At 59.0% G+C, this 20,840-nt stretch overlaps 2 protein-coding genes across 2 annotated transcripts; one reads left to right on the top strand and one right to left on the bottom strand.

Annotated features, from left to right (window-relative positions):
- The first annotated feature begins 694 nt into the window (after nt 1-694).
- On the top strand, nt 695-3,118 carry CFD (complement factor D). Its single transcript, XM_055430156.2, has 5 exons — nt 695-992; nt 1,611-1,767; nt 1,852-1,996; nt 2,084-2,341; nt 2,896-3,118. Exons 1-5 carry the CDS (start codon nt 935-937, stop codon nt 3,055-3,057), a joined length of 780 nt encoding a protein of 259 aa, XP_055286131.1. The 5' UTR covers nt 695-934; the 3' UTR covers nt 3,058-3,118.
- On the bottom strand, nt 3,112-20,709 carry MED16 (mediator complex subunit 16). The gene is made up of 16 exons (XM_088838718.1): nt 20,571-20,709; nt 19,145-19,322; nt 18,477-18,584; nt 18,058-18,227; nt 16,196-16,627; nt 15,510-15,615; nt 13,668-13,823; nt 13,217-13,428; nt 12,354-12,560; nt 11,296-11,506; nt 10,804-10,937; nt 10,457-10,649; nt 9,746-9,962; nt 8,406-8,489; nt 7,777-7,917; nt 3,112-6,714 (listed from the first exon to the last, which is right to left on the bottom strand). Exons 2-15 carry the CDS (start codon nt 19,275-19,277, stop codon nt 7,791-7,793), a joined length of 2,490 nt encoding a protein of 829 aa, XP_088694844.1. The 5' UTR covers nt 19,278-19,322; nt 20,571-20,709; the 3' UTR covers nt 3,112-6,714; nt 7,777-7,790.
- Nucleotides 20,710-20,840: the final 131 nt, after the last annotated feature.

Below are 20,840 nucleotides of genomic sequence, written 5' to 3'. Positions count from 1 at the left end.
ACAGAGGACCGTGTGACTCAGGTTCTGCTCATCAGAACTTTTCATTCCCTGCCTGCAAAAAGTGGTTTAGGGGCATGAGATCCAAGTTCGGCCAGAGGCAGGCTTGAGACGCTAGCTACAGTGATGGGGAATTTGTAGAGGGACTGACCCAGCTTCTGGGCTGAGTCTAGGGCCCCTGGGGCCACAACAATGAAGTCTGTTGAGGAAAAAAGTCATCAAGGAGGAAAGGAGGAACCAGAGGGAGACCTGACCTTGTTCAGGTGCCTGGATCAAACTATAGCTGAAGGTGGACCCATGAACTTTCCATGTAATGTCCTTGTTGAACGTTCCACCCAGTTTGCCTTGGTTTTTCTGTCACTTGTTATCCAGTCTTTCCAGCCACCCCTACACATCACTTTTCCCATGTACTACTTGTTGGGGTATCAAGCTCCAGAGCCACACCAGTGGGAACAAGGGTGTTGGATGACCTCTCCCCACCCCCACCTGACCTCTTCTCCAAGTTGTAGGAGGAAGAGAAAGAAGGGAGGAGCGGAAAAGGAGGAAGTGGGTTGTTTACAGACTGTGGTCTTCAGCTGCTGTTGCGAAACTTTTGGAGCTGGATAGGCACTAGGGGGTACTGAGCTGGGGGGCTAAGTGTGGGTCCTTCCCTCTGCTCTGCCTGCTGCCCATCCGAGGGGCAGCTCCCCACACCAGGGCTGGCCCTGGGTCAGGCTCACAGGGGTAGTTGGCATACCCAGCCGCCTGTCTATACTCAGTACAAAGTCCGTGGGAGAGAACCGCACCCCTGGGGAGAATGGACAGGCAGCTTCCCTTTCTCCAGCTGGGCCGATGCCCACCCAGCAGATAGGGCCTGTGGGAGCGCCCGCCTCCTTCCAGTCTCATAAAAGCACCCCCAGGGTCCTGCCTGGGTCAGTGTCAAGGCCACAGTGGCATCATGGCAGACCGCTCCCTGCACCTGGTGGTTCTGATCCTCCTCGGGACAGCCCTGTGTGGTGAGTGGATGAGGGATGACCAATGGGGGCCAGTAGCTTGCAGGGCAGTCAGCAAGGTGGCCCCTCCATCAAACAGGACTATTCCCCAGCCCCACGTGAACAGAAGGCTCTGGAAACCATGGAATTCTCCAAACTTTAGGGATTTGGGAGTTGTTTTTTTGTTTTGGCGGTGCCAAGCGGCTTGCAGGTCTTATTCCCCGACCAGGGATTGAACTCCTGCTCTTGGCAGTGAGAGTCCCAACCACTTGACTGCCAGGGGATATTCTTAAAACTTTGCATCTACTCTCCACACACTGGAAAACCTAGAGGCAAATGCTGGCAGGAATGTTGGGTTTGTGTAACCCTGCTTTCCTCGTGTTTAAATTGAAGCCATCAGGCCCAGTGTGTAGGCATGCGGTTTTCCCCAGGTTCCCTCACTCCCTAGCGTATGTCATCTCAGGCGTTCCTCCCTGGGGCTCCGGGAGGTTGTAACTCTATTGGGGAGGATGGCAGGATGGAATTCCAGGTCTGAGGGGGTGTTATAGCCACTGGAGGGCAGGGTGTTGCAGTTCACGGGGGATCCCGAGGGCTGGGCTGCAGTCACTCCCGAGGTCCTCACGCTGACCTGCCTACCTCTAGAGGCACAGCCCCGTGGCCGGATCCTGCGTGGCCAGGAGGCTCCATCCCACTCCCGGCCCTACATGGCATCCGTGCAGGTGAACGGCAAGCACGTGTGCGGAGGCTTCCTGATAGCAGAGCAGTGGGTGATGAGCGCAGCGCACTGCCTGGAGGACGTGTGAGTGGCCCGAGGCAAAGAACGGGGCCGGGCGGGGCGGGGCGGCGGGGACGTGGTTCTAATGTGCGCCCACCCCACTCCCAGGGCCGATGGGAAGGTGCAGGTCCTCCTGGGAGCGCACTCCCTGTCGCAGCCGGAGCCTTCCAAGCGCCTGTACGACGTGCTCCGCGCAGTGCCCCACCCGGGCAGCCGGCCAGAGACCATCGACCACGACCTACTCCTGCTGCAGGTCTGCCGGGTCTAGCCGCAGTCCCCACGCTGCCCTGGGGTTCCGCCCCTCCCCGGCCCTAACGCTGGCTTCTGCCTCATCCCCCAGCTCTCTGAGAAAGCCGTGCTGGGCCCTGCCGTGCAGCTCCTGCCATGGCAGCGGGAGGACCGCGACGTGGCTGCGGGTACTCTCTGTGACGTGGCGGGCTGGGGCGTGGTCAGCCACACCGGCCGGAAACCCGACAGCCTGCAGCACCTACTCTTGCCGGTGCTCGACCGCGCCACCTGCAACCTGCGAACGTACCACGACGGAACCATCACTGAGCGAATGATGTGCGCGGAGAGCAACCGCCGGGACACCTGCAAGGTGCGCACGGGGCGGGACAGAGCGGGTACCGGCCTGCTGGGGGTAGGGCCAGCAGGGGGGCGGGGCAGAGAGGGGACCAGCTTGCTGGGGGTGTGGCCAGCAGAGGGGCGGGGCAGAGCGGGTACCGGCCTGCTGGGGGTGGGGCCAGCAGAGGGGCGGGGCAGACAGGGGACCAGCCTGTTGGAGGTGGGGCCAGCAGAGGGGCGGCACACGCGGACAGACCGGGCAGGCATGGCTGGCCTGACAAAAAAGGGTTGGGAGGAGAGGTGACAACTGGGAGAGGATGTGGATGCGTTGGGACCCGAGCTTGAAGGCTTCGAGGGGCTGCTACGCAGAGACTGGGATGGAGGGTGGAGTGGAGCCTGAAAGTGGCGGAACCGAAATCCGGAGGCGTGGCCTTGATGGGAGGCGGTGGGTGGACCCTGGGGAAACTGACGAGTAAGGGAATGATTGGGGCCTCAGGGCTGAGCGGAATTTCAACAGGCTCTAGTGGAGCCGAACCAGGATGCGGGAGGGCGGGCCTGCACCGGACCTCACGACCCCGCTCCCCGCAGGGCGACTCCGGAGGCCCGCTGGTGTGCGGCAGCGTGGCCGAGGGCGTGGTCACCTCGGGTTCGCGGGTCTGCGGCAACCGCAAGAAGCCCGGTATCTACACGCGTTTGGCAAGCTACGTGGCCTGGATCGACGGCGTCATGGCTGAGGGTGCAGCTGCCTGAGGTGCAGCCCTTGAAAGACTGCGGTCACGGGGCCCGAGCAATAAAATCATCCATTCCTGCACCCGGTCCGCCTTTATTGATTGCACGCTGCCTGCAGGAGTGGACCGAAGCGAGCCAGACTGAGGGGGCGGCGGAGTCCTGGTAATGATGTACCAGGAGGCAACCGAAAGGCTGAGACGTGCCTGAAGGAGGGGCATTCAGGCTGAAGTCCGGAGGCCCCATGCCCTTCAAGGCTGGCTTCGCTTTACGCCTCGGCCACACGGTGGAGCCCTTACTCTTCCCAGGAAATAGAAGAGGTGTCCTGAGACCTAGCAAAGGGTGCGGGCCGGGATAGTGTCCCCTTGGTTCCCGCTTCCCAAGAGGAATGTGAAAGCCTACTGCGTGCAAGATCTCAGCTCTGGGCTGAGATCTAGGTACACAGGTTGTGTTCTTAGAACCGTGTCCCAAATGGGGAAACGCTCAGAGACTCTGTGCAACTCTCCTGAGCAGCCTGGAATTCAGCCCAGAGCAAGGCACCTGCCTGCGTTCACAGGCCGTCCCTACATGCAGTATAGCTCACTGACTGCCCAAAGCTGACTGGTGTCTCAGAGCAGCCCCACTGATTGGGGGCCCAGATGACTCACCACCATCTTCCTGGGTCCTTGTTTTACCCTTCTGCTCGAGATGTCCAGGCAGAACCCAGGGACTGAGGCCCTGGGCCCTCTCCCACTTGGAGAAGGGGCCATTGAAGCCCAGCACCTACTTGGCCCCAGGTGTTAAGCCTGACCCACAAAGGAAGACTCTGACCTCCCTTTGGTCGATAAAGAGATTGAGGATCTGAGAGATGGTCATGTGCCCCACAGGGGACTGGAACTGGAAACTGGCCAGGTGTTTTTCTGTTATGAAGCATTCATTCACAAGGAAGCTCTTGAGACATAGCTAAGACCCAGCCCTGCTCACAGCAACCGGGTCAAATATTCCCAGATGCATGAATGGAACTTCTGAGTGATCCTGATGACGGGCTGGGGGTTCTCCTCGGTGTGCTCAGGACTTTTTTTTCATGTGGGATTTAAGAAGCTGCACGCACTTAAGTGAGAGCGGAAAGGAAAACATTTTAACTGCTGGTCAGTCAGCCATCACAGACTCACTTGTCCCATGGTTACTTCCTGAATTAAACCAAGACACCGGGGAGTGGCCCTGAAATGATCCAGTTGGGAGGTGGAGCAGTAGGATTAGCAGATTTAACAAACAAAAATGCAGGCTGTCCAGTTACATGAGAGTTTCAGGAAAATTTTGTTAAGTATGTCCCATGTAATATTGCGGACAGATTTAGACTAAAATACCATTCATTGTCCATCTGAAATTCAGACTTAACTGTCCTGCATTTTATCTGACAACACTAGTTGGGGGTACAGATGAGACAAAACAGTGAGCAACAGCCCCTGAGGTCAGTGGCTGGAGCAGAACCAGATGGAGCTGGTGGGGCAGGTGGAGGTGGAGGGGACTGTAGGCCTCCTGGGTGGGGAGGTGGGCACGTTGCTGCAGTCACCTGTGACCCTGTGACCCTGGAGGGCTTCTGCTTCCACTTCTATCTGAAGGATGGTGTCTTCAGCCTCCTCAGCCACAACAGGGCCCTGTGGGCCTGGTTCTGAGGAGACTGAGGGCACAGGAGACATGCAATCGGAGGGACCGAACTGCCTCTTCCTGTCACAGGAATGCCTGCTCTTGTCCCCAGAAGGGGACCTGTATGGACATGGGGTGGGAGAAGGATGAGGGGCAAGGAAACCTCCCCACCCACAAACCCTAACCTGGAGGACCTTCCAACGGGGCCCTCAGATGACCTGACGCTTCCAGACAGCCAGGCACAGACATGCCCACTGGGCTCGTCACAGCGGCTCTTGGGCGTTCTGGTCATCCACCGCTCAGTGACAAGCTGCCCCAAACTCAGTGACGCTGAGCCATCCCATCCCTTTCATCTCGCTCAGTTTGTGTGGGCTGGGGTCACACAGGCATAGGGGTGTCCCTGCTCCACCCACTGGATGACCAGACCCAAGGGGCCAGCCTGCAGGTGTCCAGAGGCTCTAGGAGGAGGCCCAGGAGCCAGGCCAGGCCCCACCAGCCTCAGGTCAGCCGGCACCACCTCCCCTGTACAGGCTGGGTCATAGCAGGTCCAAGGGGAAGGGACCAGGACTCGTCCTCCAGGGAGCATCCAAGGATGGTGGCTGTGGTGTAAACCCCCACTATTTAACCTTAAAGCAATGAAATATGAGTGCAAGAAACATGCTCACTTTTCTAAAACAAGTAGCTGCTTTAAAGACTTTAGAATGACTTGAGAAAGGCAAGTGGCTTAAAAAATATATGGTCAAATGAGGTAAAAGGCTGAGAAACTATATGCAAGAACCTGGGACATGTGGCGCTCCACTAGATAGGCTGCCCATTTCAGGCCTGTTTCTCCAAGGGGCCGGGGCGCCAGCAGCAGCACGGGGTGGGGGTACCCCACAGGTCCCTGCAGAAAGCACCACTCAGATGGCAAGACATGGACACCCCTGAGTGCTGGGGCCACAGGCAGGTGGGCAACTGGCCCAGGTAATGGGGCCCCTGGAGCGTTGCCAGTCCCTGAAAGCCTGACACAGAGGGCAGCATGCTGACCTCCACAGGGCGCCTACTCAGCCTGCCCTCCCTTGAGCCTCCAGAAGGAAAACAAGAGAAGCAATTACCGCTTAACAGGCAGGCACTGTGCTCAGGCCCTGGGGAGCCACATAATTGGTGAGAGTGGTTGCTGGCGAGGCAGGACCCCTGGGGGCCACAGCCTGAGCTCCCAAAAACCTGGTGGGGGAGGGGAGGAAGGCAGGGAGGCAGAGAGAGAATAGACAGAGATACTCCTGTGTGCAGGAACCCAGGCAGTAGGGAGCAGCCCCCACCCACATCCAGTCCACTGCTCCCCACTGGGACGCCTGCATCTGACAGTAGGTGCTCAATAAATGCTGGCCAAGCAGGAGAGCAACACACACAGGCACAGAATCCCATGCCTGTGGAGGGGGAGGGCCTGTCGGGGGGTGGCGCCCAGGACACCGACAAGATACCTGCTGCCCAGGGGGACGTTTCTGGGGCCTGCCCATGTCAGAGACAGCAGTGAAAGGTACAGGTAGGAGACCTGAGGCTGACGCCCGGCTGGTGTCCTTGATCGCGGCCACTGGACACCTGGTAGGTTCGTGTGTCATGTTCTAAAGCACAGAGCCCTCAGATCCTGGACCCTCTGAACTGGGATCTGGGGTCCTTGGGGTCCTGAGGGGTGGCACTTGCCGTGGTTCTGCCTGGGGCAGGCCCCAGCCTATCTCAGTCACCACCTCGCAGGGTGATCACGTGGTCAGGTCCTCCTCCCAGATAAATCAACAGGCTCCGAGGGAGAAAGAGCCTCGACGGCTGGGCTGAGATGCCAACTTGAGGCTTCAGGCTGTGTCCTCACTGGCCCTGTCGGTTACAGGGGTGCTGGCGCAGCAGACAAGGCCCCCAAAGCATAGTTCCAGGGTGGTGGTGTCTAAGAACACCCAACGAAGGTCTGGAGCACGTGGCTGCTCTGTCACCGGCAAGGGGACAGCATGGCTTTCCTGTAAGTTCATCAGGAATCCACTGACATTTTGCACAGCAGAGGAAACCATAAACAAAACGAAAGACAACCTACAGAATGGGAGAAAATATGTGGAAACGATGCAACTGACAAGGGTGCAATTTCCAAAGTATACAAATGACTCATATAGCTCAATATCAAAAAACCAACCCCATCAAAAACACTGGCAGATCTAAATAGACATTTCTCCAAAGAAGACATATGGGTGGCCAACAGACACATGAAAATATGCTTCACATCGGTAATTATTAAAGAAATGAAAACGAAAACCACAATGAGGTATCACCTCACACCAGTCAGAATGGCCATAGTTAAAAAGTCTGTGAACTCTGGTGAGGGCATGGAGAAAAGGAAACCTTCTTACATTGTTGGTGGGAATGTAAGTTGGTGCAGCCACTGTGGAGAACAGTATGGAGGTTCCTCAAAAAATGAACATTCTCACTCCTGGACAAATATCCAAGCAAAATTATAATTCAGAAAGACACATGCACCTCAGTGTTCACTGTGGCAGCATTCAGACTGTCAGGACATGGAAACAACCTAAAGGTCCATCAACAGATGAATGGGTAAACATGTGGTACATATATACAATGTAATATTACTCAGCCATAAAAAGAATAATGCCATTTTCAGCAACAGTGGATGGACCCAGAGAGGATCACACTAAGTGAAGTAAGCCAGACAAAAAAAAAAAAAGACAAATATCACTTGATATCACTTACATGTCAAATCTAAAATATGACACAAATGAACTGATTTACAAAACAGAAACCAACTCAAACAAAGAATGCCAATTTATGGGACCAAAGAGGAAAGAGGGGAGGGATAAATTGGGAGTGTGGGATGAGCAGATACACACTGCTACATATAAAAAAGATGAACAAGGTCCTACTGCACAGAACAGGGAACTATATTCAATATGCTGTCATAAACCATAATGGACAAGGTATGAAAAAGAACATGTGTGTATACATACGACTCAATCACTGTGCTATATGCCAGAAATAACACTGTAATCCTTACTATATAACTTAAAATTATCCAACTAATAATTAAAGACCATAACAAGTGAAAAATAGAGAGAAGAAAAGAAAGAAAAAGAATGTACTTACAGGCCGGGATGCAATCAGGGGTAGCTGAGGGGCATGCGCCACCAGAGCCCCCCACACAGGCAGTTCTTGATCCAGCGCTGCTCCCACTGCTTGACAGCAGTGGTCTTGTTGGGCGACTTGAGCATGGTGACGCAGCCGCACCTGCAGATAGAGCAAGCAGCTGGCTGTGATGCTGGGCAGGCCAGCTGTAGCCACAGGGCCTGGCACATGCTACTCCACCTCAAGAATGGCGTTCCCTGCACCCCTACACCGCCATAGTGAGCTAATTCCTCCACATCCTTCTGTCCCCACTCAATACCACCCCTCACTTCCCTGAGAGGACAGAGGCTGGGCCAACCCTAGTGGTGTGACCCTGGGGTCGTCTGCCAGCAAGCGGGGCCACATCTGCACAGAGCAGCGCTGAGGTGGTCACTCCTCCATCTCTGCCCTTGTCAGGTCACTGGGAGCCTCAAGAGGGCACGCTTGGGCCAGCGGCTCACCGCTACCCCCCTACCTCAGCCCCACCCTTTATGAAGACCGCCAGGGATACCCGCTCAGGAGCCCCAGACAGACACACTCCTGGGACCCTGGCCCGCAGGCTGGGAAGCTGCCAGTGGCGGAGTGGAATGGCATCTCCTGCAGCTGCTCACCTGGTACAGGCCTTGCAGGCCTCTGTGGGGTAGGCGCCCAGGTGCAGCCTCCGCAGGTGGTCCATCTTGGGCTGGCCTGGTGCCCTGATGGAGAGAAGCAGGGGAAAGGCTCGGGGGTGTGCACACACACATGTGCACGCACGCACTGGCGCATACGTGCATGCACACATGCGCATGCAGACACAAGCGCATGCGCACATACAGCTGTACAGGTTTATCTCCTAGAGGCAAAGTGTGTGTGAGAACAGGGAGAATCCAGGAGCCGGACTCCTACACACCCTCTGCCCACAGACCCCTGCTGAGGGTGGCGCCTGGAGCAGCGTGGAGCAAGCCCATCAGGATTCCTGAGGCTGGGGCACTCGTATCACACAAGTTTGAAAACTTCCGAGAGTGTGAAAGCCCTTTGGCGACCAGCCACCTCTCTGCGTAAAGTGTTTCCTGAAACTCAAGCACAAACCACAGTGTGTGATTCATCAGGCTGTTCCTCCCACGGCTTTAGAAATGAGAAAGAAAATCCGGAAGTGGAGGAGGAAGGCCCAGAGTCTTCCCAGGGGGATAGAGGCTGTGGGGACGCTAAGACCCTCTCCCCAGTGAAGGACCCTCCCCAGTAAAGGACCACTTGAGAATCCATCCCATGACACCTTGAATGGGAGGTGGCCTGTAGAGTCCTAGGTTCGCCTTCTGGCCTGGAGTCTATCTCTGGACTGCACCTCGGAGATTGAGTTTACCTGCCTGTAAAGTGGGACCAAACCCCCACCCAGCGTGCTGCTCCCTCAAGAGACTGGGCTTTCTGGACTCCGCACATCCAAAGAATGGCCCCCGAGGTCAATCCCAGCCAGGTCTGCCTAAGAGTGTTCTGCTTCCTGGGGCCTTGGGACCTGCCAGGCTCTGGGCCGCAGTGCAATTTATGGTGGGGGCTTGGGGTGTGAACCTGAGCTCCAGAGGGGCTGGAGCCCAAGTAACCAAGGTTGGCCACATGGGCCCTCCATGGGGGCCGTGACAGGCCAGGGGGAAGATGACGTCACCCAGACAAGCAAGGACACAAATCAGTACAAGCCGATGACACAACAGTACAGTATAGTGCCTGGATGGAGGGAAGTGACAGGGCGGGGGAGGCGGGCAAGGAGGGGAGGAGTCTGGGGGCAAGGAGGAATCTCAGGGGCAAGGGAGGGGAGGAGTATCAGGGGTAGCACTCAGGTAAGGCCGGAAGGAAGCAGCAGGCGCAGCACGGGCAGAGGCCCTGAGACAGACATGTGAGGAGGGATGTCAGGCAGGTCTAGGGGAGACCCTTCTGGAAGAAACGGTATACAGGGCCCTGAGTCAGAGGTGGGTGTGCATACCTGATGAGGCCGTCCAGCTGCAGGCCAGTGGAGCCACCAGGCAGAGCAGGGGCTTTGCCAAAGTGCAGGCGCAGGGGCTGCTTGGGCTGCAGGCGGCTGACCAGTCCGTCACTCACAGGCAGCCAGTCCAGGCTGGGGATGAGCAGCTGGCTGGGCAGTAGGCAACACTCATCTACCAGCGCCTCGTCTGGCTCACTCGTGGGACCCTCGTCACGACCTGTGGGGGGAGCAGGGGACACAGGACATCATGCTTAGCGATGTTGCCCATAGCACTGCCCACCAGGAGGCACCATGTCCTCCTCCAGGCTCACAGAGCGCCAGGTGCAGGCCCCAGCCCTGCCCTGACTTCTTGAGGAGCCTGGGAAGCTCCTCCCCCTTCTCAGGCCTGGTGCTCTCCTCTGTAAAATGGGGACCCACTTATTCATTTAAAAAATGTGCAGCGAGTACTGGGTGCCCTTCCTGGCATCAGGGAGGCAACAATGACAAAGCCTGGTCCCAGAAACACATGACACAGGACAAACAGGAGCCTAAGAGTGGCTGATGTTTACTGAGCACCCACGCTGTGCTTGGATCTGTGCTAGGTGCTGGGGAAATAATAGGGGGGCCACAACAGAGCAAATTTGACCTATGGGAAATTATATTATGGTAGGGGGACTCAGCCAGGGCTTGTATTTTGGTGGGGAAATGAGAGAAGAGGACCAGGTGTCTTACAGCAGATCCACAGCTTGGTGAGCAGGCGAAAGAGCAGGGACATGCTGTCCTGTGTGTCTGAGGTAGCCGTGTACACAGGCAGGCAGCTGGGCTTCAGCAGGCCCCAGATGCGGATGACTACCATCAGCTCTCGCAGCATGCCCAGCGACGTGCCATCCCGCAGGAAGCTGTGGCCTGGTCGTAGCGGGGAGCCCTATGGGCAGGAAGGTTCTGGTTGTGCGCTTTTGTGTCTGAGTATTCCAGGACCTCTGTGAGTTGGCGTCAGATGGCCTTTGAGGGAAGGTGGGGCCAGGGAGGTGGGGCTTCTGGGAGGAGCTGAGCCAGAGGAGGTGGGGCAGAGGGCACACCTGGTTGGGCAGACTGGCCAGCAGGTAGAGCACAAAGTCGCCCACCCACTGCAGGAGCTGCTGCAGTGCCTGGAGCGTATTCATGTCCAGAACGAACTCCTCCGTCTTGAGGTTGATCATGACCTTGTCAATGTCTGGGAGGCGACAGGCAGTCAGTGGAGGCTGGGACCTCACACGGGGGCCCTGGAAAGCAGGGCTGGAGGGAGAGGCTCCAGGTACCCACCGCAGGGCTTTAGGACACCCCAACGCCCCTTGGACCCCCTGCACAGGACAGCCTGGAGTTAACGCCAGCCTCCAGGCACCCACACATACAGTGCCCCTGGGGATGCAACCCAGGCTGCCTCATCTTTGCTCCCGTTAACACCCACCATGTGTCCCCATGGACGGTGGCGGGGGGAGGGGGGCACACGTAAACGCATGAGGGATCTTCCCTGGCAGACAGCGAGGGCACTTGGAGGGTGGGGGTGGGACCCAGGGTGGAGCTGGACCCACCGACGTCTGTGATCTTGGCACAGATTTCAGTCAGCCGGTCGCCAGGGCTTTTGTCGGGTGTATTGAGCACGTGCGGGCGCAGCAGCGACTTGAGCGTGGAGCTGATGGCGATGAGGAAAAGCTTTGCGTGGTAGTCGCACACACGAGTCACCGTGCAGGGCGACAGCTTGCACAGCGAGGCCTTCATGGCCAGGATCCGGGTGGACAGGACCTGGGGGGCCAGGACGTGAGTGGGCGGGGCGTGCCTTGGGGCGGGGCCAGAGCCAGGCGCTGGGCCCAATGGGCAAGGGGTAAACCTCTGGGCCTTGCCTTCCGTCTGGCAGAATCAAATAGAACCTTCCATGACAGGACAGCAGGGTTTCAACCTGTAGGTGGGTCTGCCCCAGGGGCCAAAGGGCCATGTCGGGGATCATCGGGGGCCAAAGGGCCATGTCTGGGATCCCTAACAATTTGGGGGTACCTGGTATGAAGTGGGTGGGGCAGGGATGCTGCTCTGCCCCTCACCCCATCTCATTCCTCGACCCTGATGTCTCCCGGGACACCACGACTGAAGGACTGAAAGCATCAACATGCTCGCACACAGCTCAGCCGAGCACTGAGCGGTTGGACACTGCCGGCGTTCCTGGCTCTAAAGCCAGATGCCTCCTGTGCTGTTCATGTTGGCAGCACCCTCTCACATCTGAGCTCTCTCAAGTCTGAGCCCTACACGTCTGAGCCCTCACACATCTGAGTGGGCTGCTAAAAACCACGTGACCTCTCCTTCCTTTTTCCTCCTCGTGTTAAGAGACTGGGGGCACACAGAACAATTCTGGATTCCTAGCAGTGCTGACCTCAGGGAGGCTCTAGGTTTGCAGTTATGCCCGGTGGTATCTGGGGGATCATTTCTCCCTGCCCCTCCCGTCTTTAAAACTCGAGGTCACTGTTCTTATCACAGGGGCAAAAGCTCCCACTGACACGCAGAGGCAGGTGCAGCCAGGCCTGCAACTGCACCCTCCTGGGCTGAGAAGGCAGAGAGGTGGGCCATCTGACCCTCGGGGAGGAAGGGGATGGGCCGGCACCTGCTGCAGCTCGGCCTTCTGGCGCGTATACTCCTCGTGCAGCTTCTCCACCAGGCTCTGCACCATGCCGGGCTGCACATGCAGCAGGATGTCCCACCAGTCGTAGCCAGTCACCATGCAGTACTCCAGCAGGAAGAGCAGGTGCCGCAAGGCCAGCCCCACGTCCAGCGAGTGGCCCATGGACGGTGAGATGCGCAGCATGCTCAGCTGTGGGGAGAGGGCAGGGCGTGAGGGGCGGGTCCTGCAGGGGTGGGAGTCTGAGCACCAGGGGCAGGGAGGAGGGCTCAGCCCCTAGGGATCCCGGCCACCTGCCCTCCTGCCTCACGGGGGGCCACAGAGCCACAGCCCGGCCAGGCGGCACTCAGGGAGCCCTGCCCACCAAGGCTGTGCCTGCGGGGTGGCAGGGCCTGCAAGTCCGCTTGGGGGCCGCATGGTCCCCCCCCGCCCCAGGCCAAACCTGTCCCTACCCCGCCCATCCCAGATGCCGAGGGCAGGGCCAAGTAGGTGCACTGCCTGATAGCGATTTCCTGGGGAGCAGGGGGCACATGCATGTGTGAGCAAGTGTGTAAACACATGTAGACGTGTGTAAGCAAGTGTGAGAGTGGGTGTGAGAGGCACCTGTCCTGCCAGGCCACAGATGGGTTCCTTTGAGAGGCAAGAAGTCAACACAGGGCACCTGTTGCGGATGTGGGGGAAAAGTAGGGGAGGCCCTAGAACCCCACGTGAGGAGAAGCCACCCTAAGGGCCCCCACCTCCTGCGCGACCCCTGCAGACCACAGGCCTCACCCTGCAACAATGACCGCACCCCACAGACAGAGGCACGGGGCTCCCCTCACTCTTGGCAGCCCCAGCACAGCACTGACCCTGCCGTGGTTGTCAATGCCCACAAGGGCCAGGGAGGTCCAGGAGAGTTGCATGGCCTTGAAGTGGACGGCGGGGCCCGTGGTCCGGGGGCGCTTGAGAGCCGGCTCGTCCACGGGGCGCGGGGCAGCAGAGCTGTAGAAGATGGCCATGGTCTGCAGCGAGAGCCGGTGCACGATGTGGACACTGCCATCATGGAAGGCCAAGGCCAGCCCTGGGGGCACATGAAGGTCAAGCGGCCGAGCCCAGCCTTGGACAATGGGACGTGGCTGCACCGTGCCCAGCTTGTTGGCAACTTCATAGCCTTTCAAGTGCATTGGATATCAAGAGCAGTGTCCTCATCCCCACTGGGACTAACATAAGGCTAGGCCAGGTTCCCACGACCCTGAGACTGGAGGCCAAGGTCACAGTGCACACCTCCCTCTCACCCCCAGGAACCCTGAGACACTGTACCGAGGCCGGGGTAGAACTGGGTGTCACTGGCCACCTTCAGGTCAGTGTTGGTGAGCGAGATGGGCAGCTTGGGCAGCGCCACAGCAGACACACGGTCCAGGTCATTGGTGGCCGACAGAATCCGCCATTTGAGAATTGTGGGCTGTTTGTCGCCAACTGAAAGGGGGTGTGGGGGACAAGGGGCAAAAAATGAAGATGAGACTGAAACGCAATAAGGGTGGACTGGACCCAGTGCCCTTCCCCTCCTGGGGCCCCCAGCCAACTCATAAGAGCAGGGAAGAGGGGCAGAGGGGCCCCCACAGGGCCCAGTCCTGGGCCTGCACAGGGACGGGAGGAGGTATCTGCCTGGGCAAGAGGCTGTCAGCTGGCGGGGGTGGCCACCTTGTCCCCTCGATGGAGCCAACACGCTGAGAAGGGGAACCCATCCCAGACCTTGCTGCCACATAAACCCACAATTCTCCTGTGGACTTGGCTGGTCTGCGCGGGGTTCTCTGTCCCTGCGGTCCGAGAGGTCCTGGGCGGACCCCAGCTCTCCTCAGGAGGTGGTCAGACAGGCTTCTCCTGGCACTCACACCCTCAGTGCCACAATGGAGCCCCCCAGCAAGAGGCGGGGCGGTTCCCATCCATCTGGGCTTAGTCCCTGCATGCTGTGGGGATGATGTGGGCAGAGGTACCCAGACACCAAGGTGACTGAGATGAGCCCAGGCACCCAGCCGGTGGCCAGCACTCCAGCTGTCCTGGGGGGCCGGCAGACTCTGGGAAGCAGGCCGGAGCAGTGAGGTGGCCCGACCCAGGAGCTTCCAGCTGTGTTTCTGAAACAGAGTTTGAGGCTGGCTGGGATAACATGACTCTGCGCCCACCTGTCCTGAGAGCTCTGCCCCAGACGTCTCAGCACAAGGGGTTTCCTGGAAAACATCATTCCACAGGGGGACAGAGGCCCAGAGAGGGGCAGCACTGAGCAGAGCTATCACAGTGACAGCCGTGGCGATACCCAGAGAGGGAGCACATTCAGGCTAGGCCCGCACCAGCTGCCCACACGGGCTTCCTGATGGCCTTGGCCGTTTCTAGGTCACAGAGGAGAGTGGCTGCTGTCAGAGGCTGAACAGCTTGCCTGAGTCTACCTGGACCCACTGTCCACCCAAGTCAGGCCACCCCCTCTACTGCAGGCTGGACAGTGGCTGGTAGAGGGGGGCCTGAGGGAGATCAGTGTGGGCAAAGGTGAGGATGAAGGGGCAGGAGAGGCAGGTCTAGAAGCCCATAGGGCCGCAAGGCTGGGACAAGGGATGGGGTGGGGGCTGCCGCAGGTGAACTCAGCAGAGACCCTTCAGCATCTGGATGCCTGCCTTGGGAAGAGCCTCCAGCAGGACGGGAGGCCCTTTTGCGTGAACTCTGGTCCTACTGTGATAAGGTCTCAGGGTGGGACTGCAGGGCAGGTGGGGAGCAGGGCCAGCCTCAGACTCGAGAAGGGCCAGGACCCCACTCAGGAGGTGCAGCCGACCATCCTCACACAACTCCTCTGGGGCTGTGTGGAGCAGTATATATAACCCACCTGCGGGCAGATGGACCTCAGGGGCCTCTTGACTCAGGCCAGTCACTCCAGGGCCATGAAAACCACTGGCAGCGGGAACACCCCTGGGCTGTGTGGCCACGGTTCATCCCCGGCATCTCAGCCACACAAGTATCAGGAAGTGGGCCCCTCTGGTGGGGATGTGGGGCTCCGCATGGGTGCAAGATCAGAGAGGGAGGAAGAGGTGGGCACGTTCTAGCAAACTCAGGTCACCCCCGCGCTGCCTCACTGTATCCAGGGTAGTCTGAGTGTGCCTGGCCACCTGGGCGACTCACCAGCCGGTGAGAGTTGCTGGAAGATATTGTTCACAGGGAGCCCCTCCTTGCGCAGCGACCAACACTCCACCACGCTGCTCGTCTGGCTGGATGCACACAGCAGCACCTAGGGGTGGGTGCGTGCTGAGGGGCCTAGAACAGCCCATGGCCTCTGCGGGGTTCTGGTTCCTCTTGGGGCTCACGTGCCACTGTGGGTCCAACCTAGGCCCACCTGGCCCACGTCTGCATCTGCCCACCCATTGCCCTCACTCCCCTGGGAAGTGCTATGCTGTGCTGGGGGCAGGGAAACACATCAGGGACTGGTGAAGCTAGGGCTGGTCGGCACAAGGCTATGAGGGACCTCAGGGAACCTGGTGCAGGTAGCTCAACTTTGCCCCCAGAGACCCCCCGTCCTGGTCCTGGGACCTGTAGATACATCACCTTATGGGGCAGAGGGGACTTGGCAGGAGGGATTAAGCTAAGGCCCCTGAGATGGGGATGACCCTGGATTCCCCAGGGAGCCCAGTGTCATCGCAGGGTCCTTATAAGAGGGAGGCAGAGGGTCAGAGGCAGAGAGACAGGAGATTTGCACTGTTGGCTGTGAGGATGGAGGGAGGGGCCACGAAAGCTGGAAAAGGCAGGAGCCCCTGGAGGGAGCAGCCCAGCCCAGGCGTGGGTTTAGCCTCGAGGTGGCGGGGCCGGCTCACCTGCTCCGACATGTCGCGGGCCAGGAATTTGAGGTGGGTGATGGCGGGCAGCCTGTCGCGGCGGCTGAGGTCGGTGGTGCAGCGCATGAAGAGTGAGGGCAGCAGCTCAGTGTCGATGCGGCACTTCTCATTGACCACGCTCACGCACACCTTGTACAGCTGCACCGGTGACGCGCTGCTGCCATCCGCTGTGGCCACCACGATGTTGCCACCACCCGTAAAGGCGATGTCGGCCAGAGCCACGCGGCCACGCAGCCGGCACAGGCTCTCAGTCGAGGTGAGCACCTGCCCGCTGGGCTTGAGCAGGGACACAGTGACCAGTCCGCTGACTGTGACAGCGATCCAGCCCTCCATGGGCTTGCCCCCGAACAGTGTGAGCGATGGTGAGAACTTGACACGGGAGAACTTTTCCCCGAAGCTGGAGGCACCAGACTGTGAGGGAAACGGGGGGTCAGCTGCAAGGGGGTGGGGGTGGGGCGCCCACTTCACCCTCGGCCTTTAGGGGTCTACCTTCATGGCCTGAGGACCCCCTCCTAGGAACCGCACCCTCAGGAACACAGAGGAACCAGGCAGCAGAAGCCTCAAGAGCCCAAGCCTGAGGTCAGATTCAGCTTCAGCCACTGAGTGCTGGGTGACACGGGTCTCTCTTTCAGTGTCCTTGTCTGCATGTCCAAGGACACGATAAGGAGGACACAGCTATACGCACGAGGGACAGCAATCAGTCGTGTTTTCTTTAGGGCCAGACAGACATCCAGTGTTCTCAAGTGCTCAGTTCAGCCACCTGGGGCTCCTTGCGTGGGCAGTGTGGGAGCACGGCCTGAGCCAGGGCACAGAACAAGCCGGGCGCCAGGCAATTGGCTGCAGGACTCAGACATGCCCCCTGCAAGCAGTGCTGGGACGTGCAGCTGCACTGCTCTTTCATCTTTTCATCATTTTGCTCCTGAGCCCCCAGCCACTGCGGCACTGGCCTCTGCCCCAGCTTTGTCTTTCCCAGCATCCCCAGGGGCAGACCCTAGGGAGACCTGCACGCCTGACTCCTTTCTGTCAGCACAAAGCATCTGTCACTGAAACAGCACAAGCTGGAGACTGCACAGAGCTCCTCCGAGTCGTGGGAGACTCTCTGCCCCTGTCGGGACGAGGAGCAGACTCACTAGGCTCACCCAGGCACCCCCAGGCTCATGGGACTAGACATCCAGGGAGGGCAGGGCTGACCACGGCCCCAGCTGAGTATCCCAAACGTGGATGTGACAGCAGTGTTGGAAAGAAAGAAGCAAAAGCCCCCAAAGGAGCCCCAAGGGGAGATGCTCAGCGTCTGAAAAAGAAACCTCCCACAGAAAAAATGGTCCAGATGGTTAGGCAGTAAGCCTTACAATGAGTCACTCTCTAGGGTAGAAGGGACAGGAGGCAGACACAGGGAAGGGACGGAAAGAAAGGTCATTTCCCACAGCATCATTCCAGGAGGGCCTCCTGGCTTGGGAGCAGAGCTGACTAAGCCACGTGAGCTCTTGCTGCTGCCACAGGCCTCACCCAGGCATGGCCCTGACAAAGCCCCCTTCTCTTTCTCACACTGAACCCTGGCCCAGCCCCTGGCCCAACTTGACAATGAGGAGAGTGACGGCTGAGGTATGACTCGGGGACTGAACTCAGCACCCTGACCCAGAAGGCTCCCCTCTCAGGTGGATGCCGGGCTGAACCATGGGGTACAGACAGGAATCAAGGGTTGTCACCACATCAACCATGTGGGAGCTGCTGGCAACACAGATGCTGACAACTGGGTGGTAGGTGTGACGGCCTGGTCCCATGAGAGGAGGAGCTAAGCCCTCCATGGGCTTGAGGCCTGCTCCCCCAGGCAGGACACCCACCTTTTCCACATGCAGGGCCAGTTTCACACCATTGTGCAGCCAGGACAAGGCCACGATGGGGTCCCCTTCCACCACGCTGCCCACGGGGCTCTCCCAGCTGTTGGCCAGGTGGTCAGCCATGCTCCAGCATTTGATCTGCCCATCGGCATCAGCTGACAGCAGACGCGACCCTGGGGGAAAAGAGGGAGATTGGGCACACCTGCATCACAAGTCCCATCCCCGCAGTCTATCAGGGTGGGGGCCCAGCCTGAAGGTCGTAGAGCAAGGGACCAGCACAGGCAAGTCCAGAAACAGGGGTAAGAAGAGCAGAAGCCTCAAAGGCACAGGTCAGGGTTTCGAGCCCCAGCTCTGAGCCCAGGGCCAAGCCCAGGAAGACAGAGTAGGCAGCCCTGGCATTCAGGGTGGCAGGCCGCTCTCACCAGACTGGTCCCACTCCAGGCAGGTGATGGCCTCACTGTGCTCTGAGCGGATGGAGTGTACGTCCCAGGGATGCTCGGTGTCCAGGATGTGGATCATGCGGGTCAGGTCTGCGAGGGACAGTGAGGTCAGTGAGGCAACAACGGCCTGGTGCCCGACCACGCCAGGGGATCGGGGTGTCAAAGCCAATCAGGACGTGTTGAAGCCCGGCTGCAGGGACTCCAGAAACATGATTTACACACAGGCAGCCCGAGGGGAGACAGCAGGCCCATGACCCTGCCTCCTGTGAGGTTACAACTGTGCTTTCAAAATGGACTCAAAACACTAACAGCGGGTGTCCCTCCACGGAAGGTTAGGGTTCTCCTCATCCTAAAGTTTCACGTTTTCCTAATTCCCTCTAAGAAGTGCATGTTGCTCTATGGTGGGAAGAATACCAGCCCTGCGGCAGAGTGCACCGCAAAGCTGGTGGTGACATGTGTGGCTGGAAAACTCCCGCAGGAGCCTCAGCAAGCCACAAGCGGTCAACACCCCTCCTCCCCCATGCCCCGCAGCCGCGGCCATTCCTCAAGGTTATCTCTGTGCCCCTCAGCATCCCCGTCTCAGAGAAGGAAACCCCGTGGAAGCTGGGGGGAGGGCCCTATGAGGGGGCCTGGGATGGGGGGTGGCACACCCTGGTCATCGCTGCGCAGATCTGTGGTAAAGGCGATGAGGTTGCGGCAGGACCAGGTGCAGGCCAGGGGACCCGACGGGCAGTGGGTGCTCTTGGGCCACTTCTCCCACTCACAGATGTAAGCCAGGTCCATGGCGCCCAGTTGCCAAGGTCACACAGGGAGGATGGTCACCAGCTCCTACAGGAGGGAAGACAGGCTTGTCATCCATCTTCATAGGGTGCCTGCAGGGCCCCGAGTGCGGTGGTGGATGCTGGTTACCCCGGGGGACAAAGTGGACTCAACCCCTGCCCTGCATGTGGCCAGGGAGCTGCGTTTTACACAGGCATGGCCAGGGGTCAATTCATGCAGCCGGGAGGAAGTGCATGTCAAGCGGAAAGAACAGCCAGGGCAAAGGCCCAGAGGCTTGACTGAGCCTGGGGTGCTCAAGCAGTGTCGGGGCCACAGAGCAGGAACAGAGTGGGAGCGTGGAGCAAGGTAAGGATGGGGAGGGGATGAGGCGGGTCTTGCAGGGCCTGGGGGTTTCACCTGGAGGGAGATGGGAGCCCCAAGAAGCCTGTTTCTGTTTCACAGTCCCCTCTGGCTGTCTGGAGGGCACGGCTGGGGGAGGGGGTAGAGGTGACGGCGCTGGTCCAGGTGCACAGTGACGGGGACAGTGTAAGCTGTGACGAGGTAGGACCCAGGTCTATTCTTAAGAAGGAGCCCATGGACACAGGAGAACCAGTGAGGCTGCCTCAGACAGAGGCAGGGAGGCAGGGTGGGGGTTAGGCAGCAACTTGGGGCCTGGCTTCCTGAGGTACCGAAAGGGACAGTGAAGGCTTCCTCAGCAGGCTCCTTGCGCCCAGCAACGACTAAGGTTATTTCCTTTTACCTTCCCAATCACACTACCCGCTGCTTCTTAAAGCCCCGCCCCGGAACACTGAGGCCCCGCCCACAAGCCCAAGCAGCATTCTTTTTAAGCTCTGCCCCAAAGCCCTCCGGCCCCGCCCCTACAAAATGTGCTTTCCAGACCCCACTCTCAATTTGTCCCTGGCGTCCCCAGGACAGGCCTAAACTTCTGTTTTCATTCCAAAGTCTCCAAAACAATCCCAAAGCCCCGCCTCCACACACCAGGCCACCCAGGATCCGCCCCAACCCACCCGACAGTCCCTAAGCCCCGCCTCAAATGCATCCCAGGCCCTCCCCGGGGAGGTACAGCCTTAGGCCCTCCCCGATTTTCCACCGTCCACCCCAGGGCGCCTCAGGTCACCCTAAATTTCCGCCACGACCCCCAGACCACGCCCAGCGCACTCAGAGAGCGTACCCAGCACTCTCTGCTCTCCAGGACCGCCCTCTGACTCCACAGGCCCTGATCCAACCCACAATCCCAGCAGCCTCGGCGCCATCCGGAGGCTGGCCGACTGCCCAAACCCCCAGCCCCGCACTCACTGGACCAGCCTGTACGCCCACCGACAATGAGGCTGCCGTCTGCATTCGCTCTAACGCCCCGGCTCCGGCACCGCCATCTTCCCAGGACCAACGAGTCTCCCGCGCAGCCCGGCTGCTTCCCGGAGACTTCTGGGACGGCAGTGGCTCCGCCCCGCTTCCGGGATAATTTGCATACGACAGTGGCTTTCCAACAGCCATCTGCGTTATATTTGGTGGAAACAACAAACACTTTCTCAATTTAAGTGAATAATCCTCTAGATTAAGCTATAG

Source organism: Moschus berezovskii, chromosome 8 (genome assembly GCF_049115385.1).
Source record: "Moschus berezovskii isolate FMDL1 chromosome 8, NW_MosBer_1.0, whole genome shotgun sequence".
Classification (NCBI taxonomy): domain Eukaryota; kingdom Metazoa; phylum Chordata; class Mammalia; order Artiodactyla; family Moschidae; genus Moschus; species Moschus berezovskii.
The sequence above is the reverse complement of the archived record's forward strand: the minus strand, read 5'-3'. Positions and strand labels throughout refer to the sequence as shown.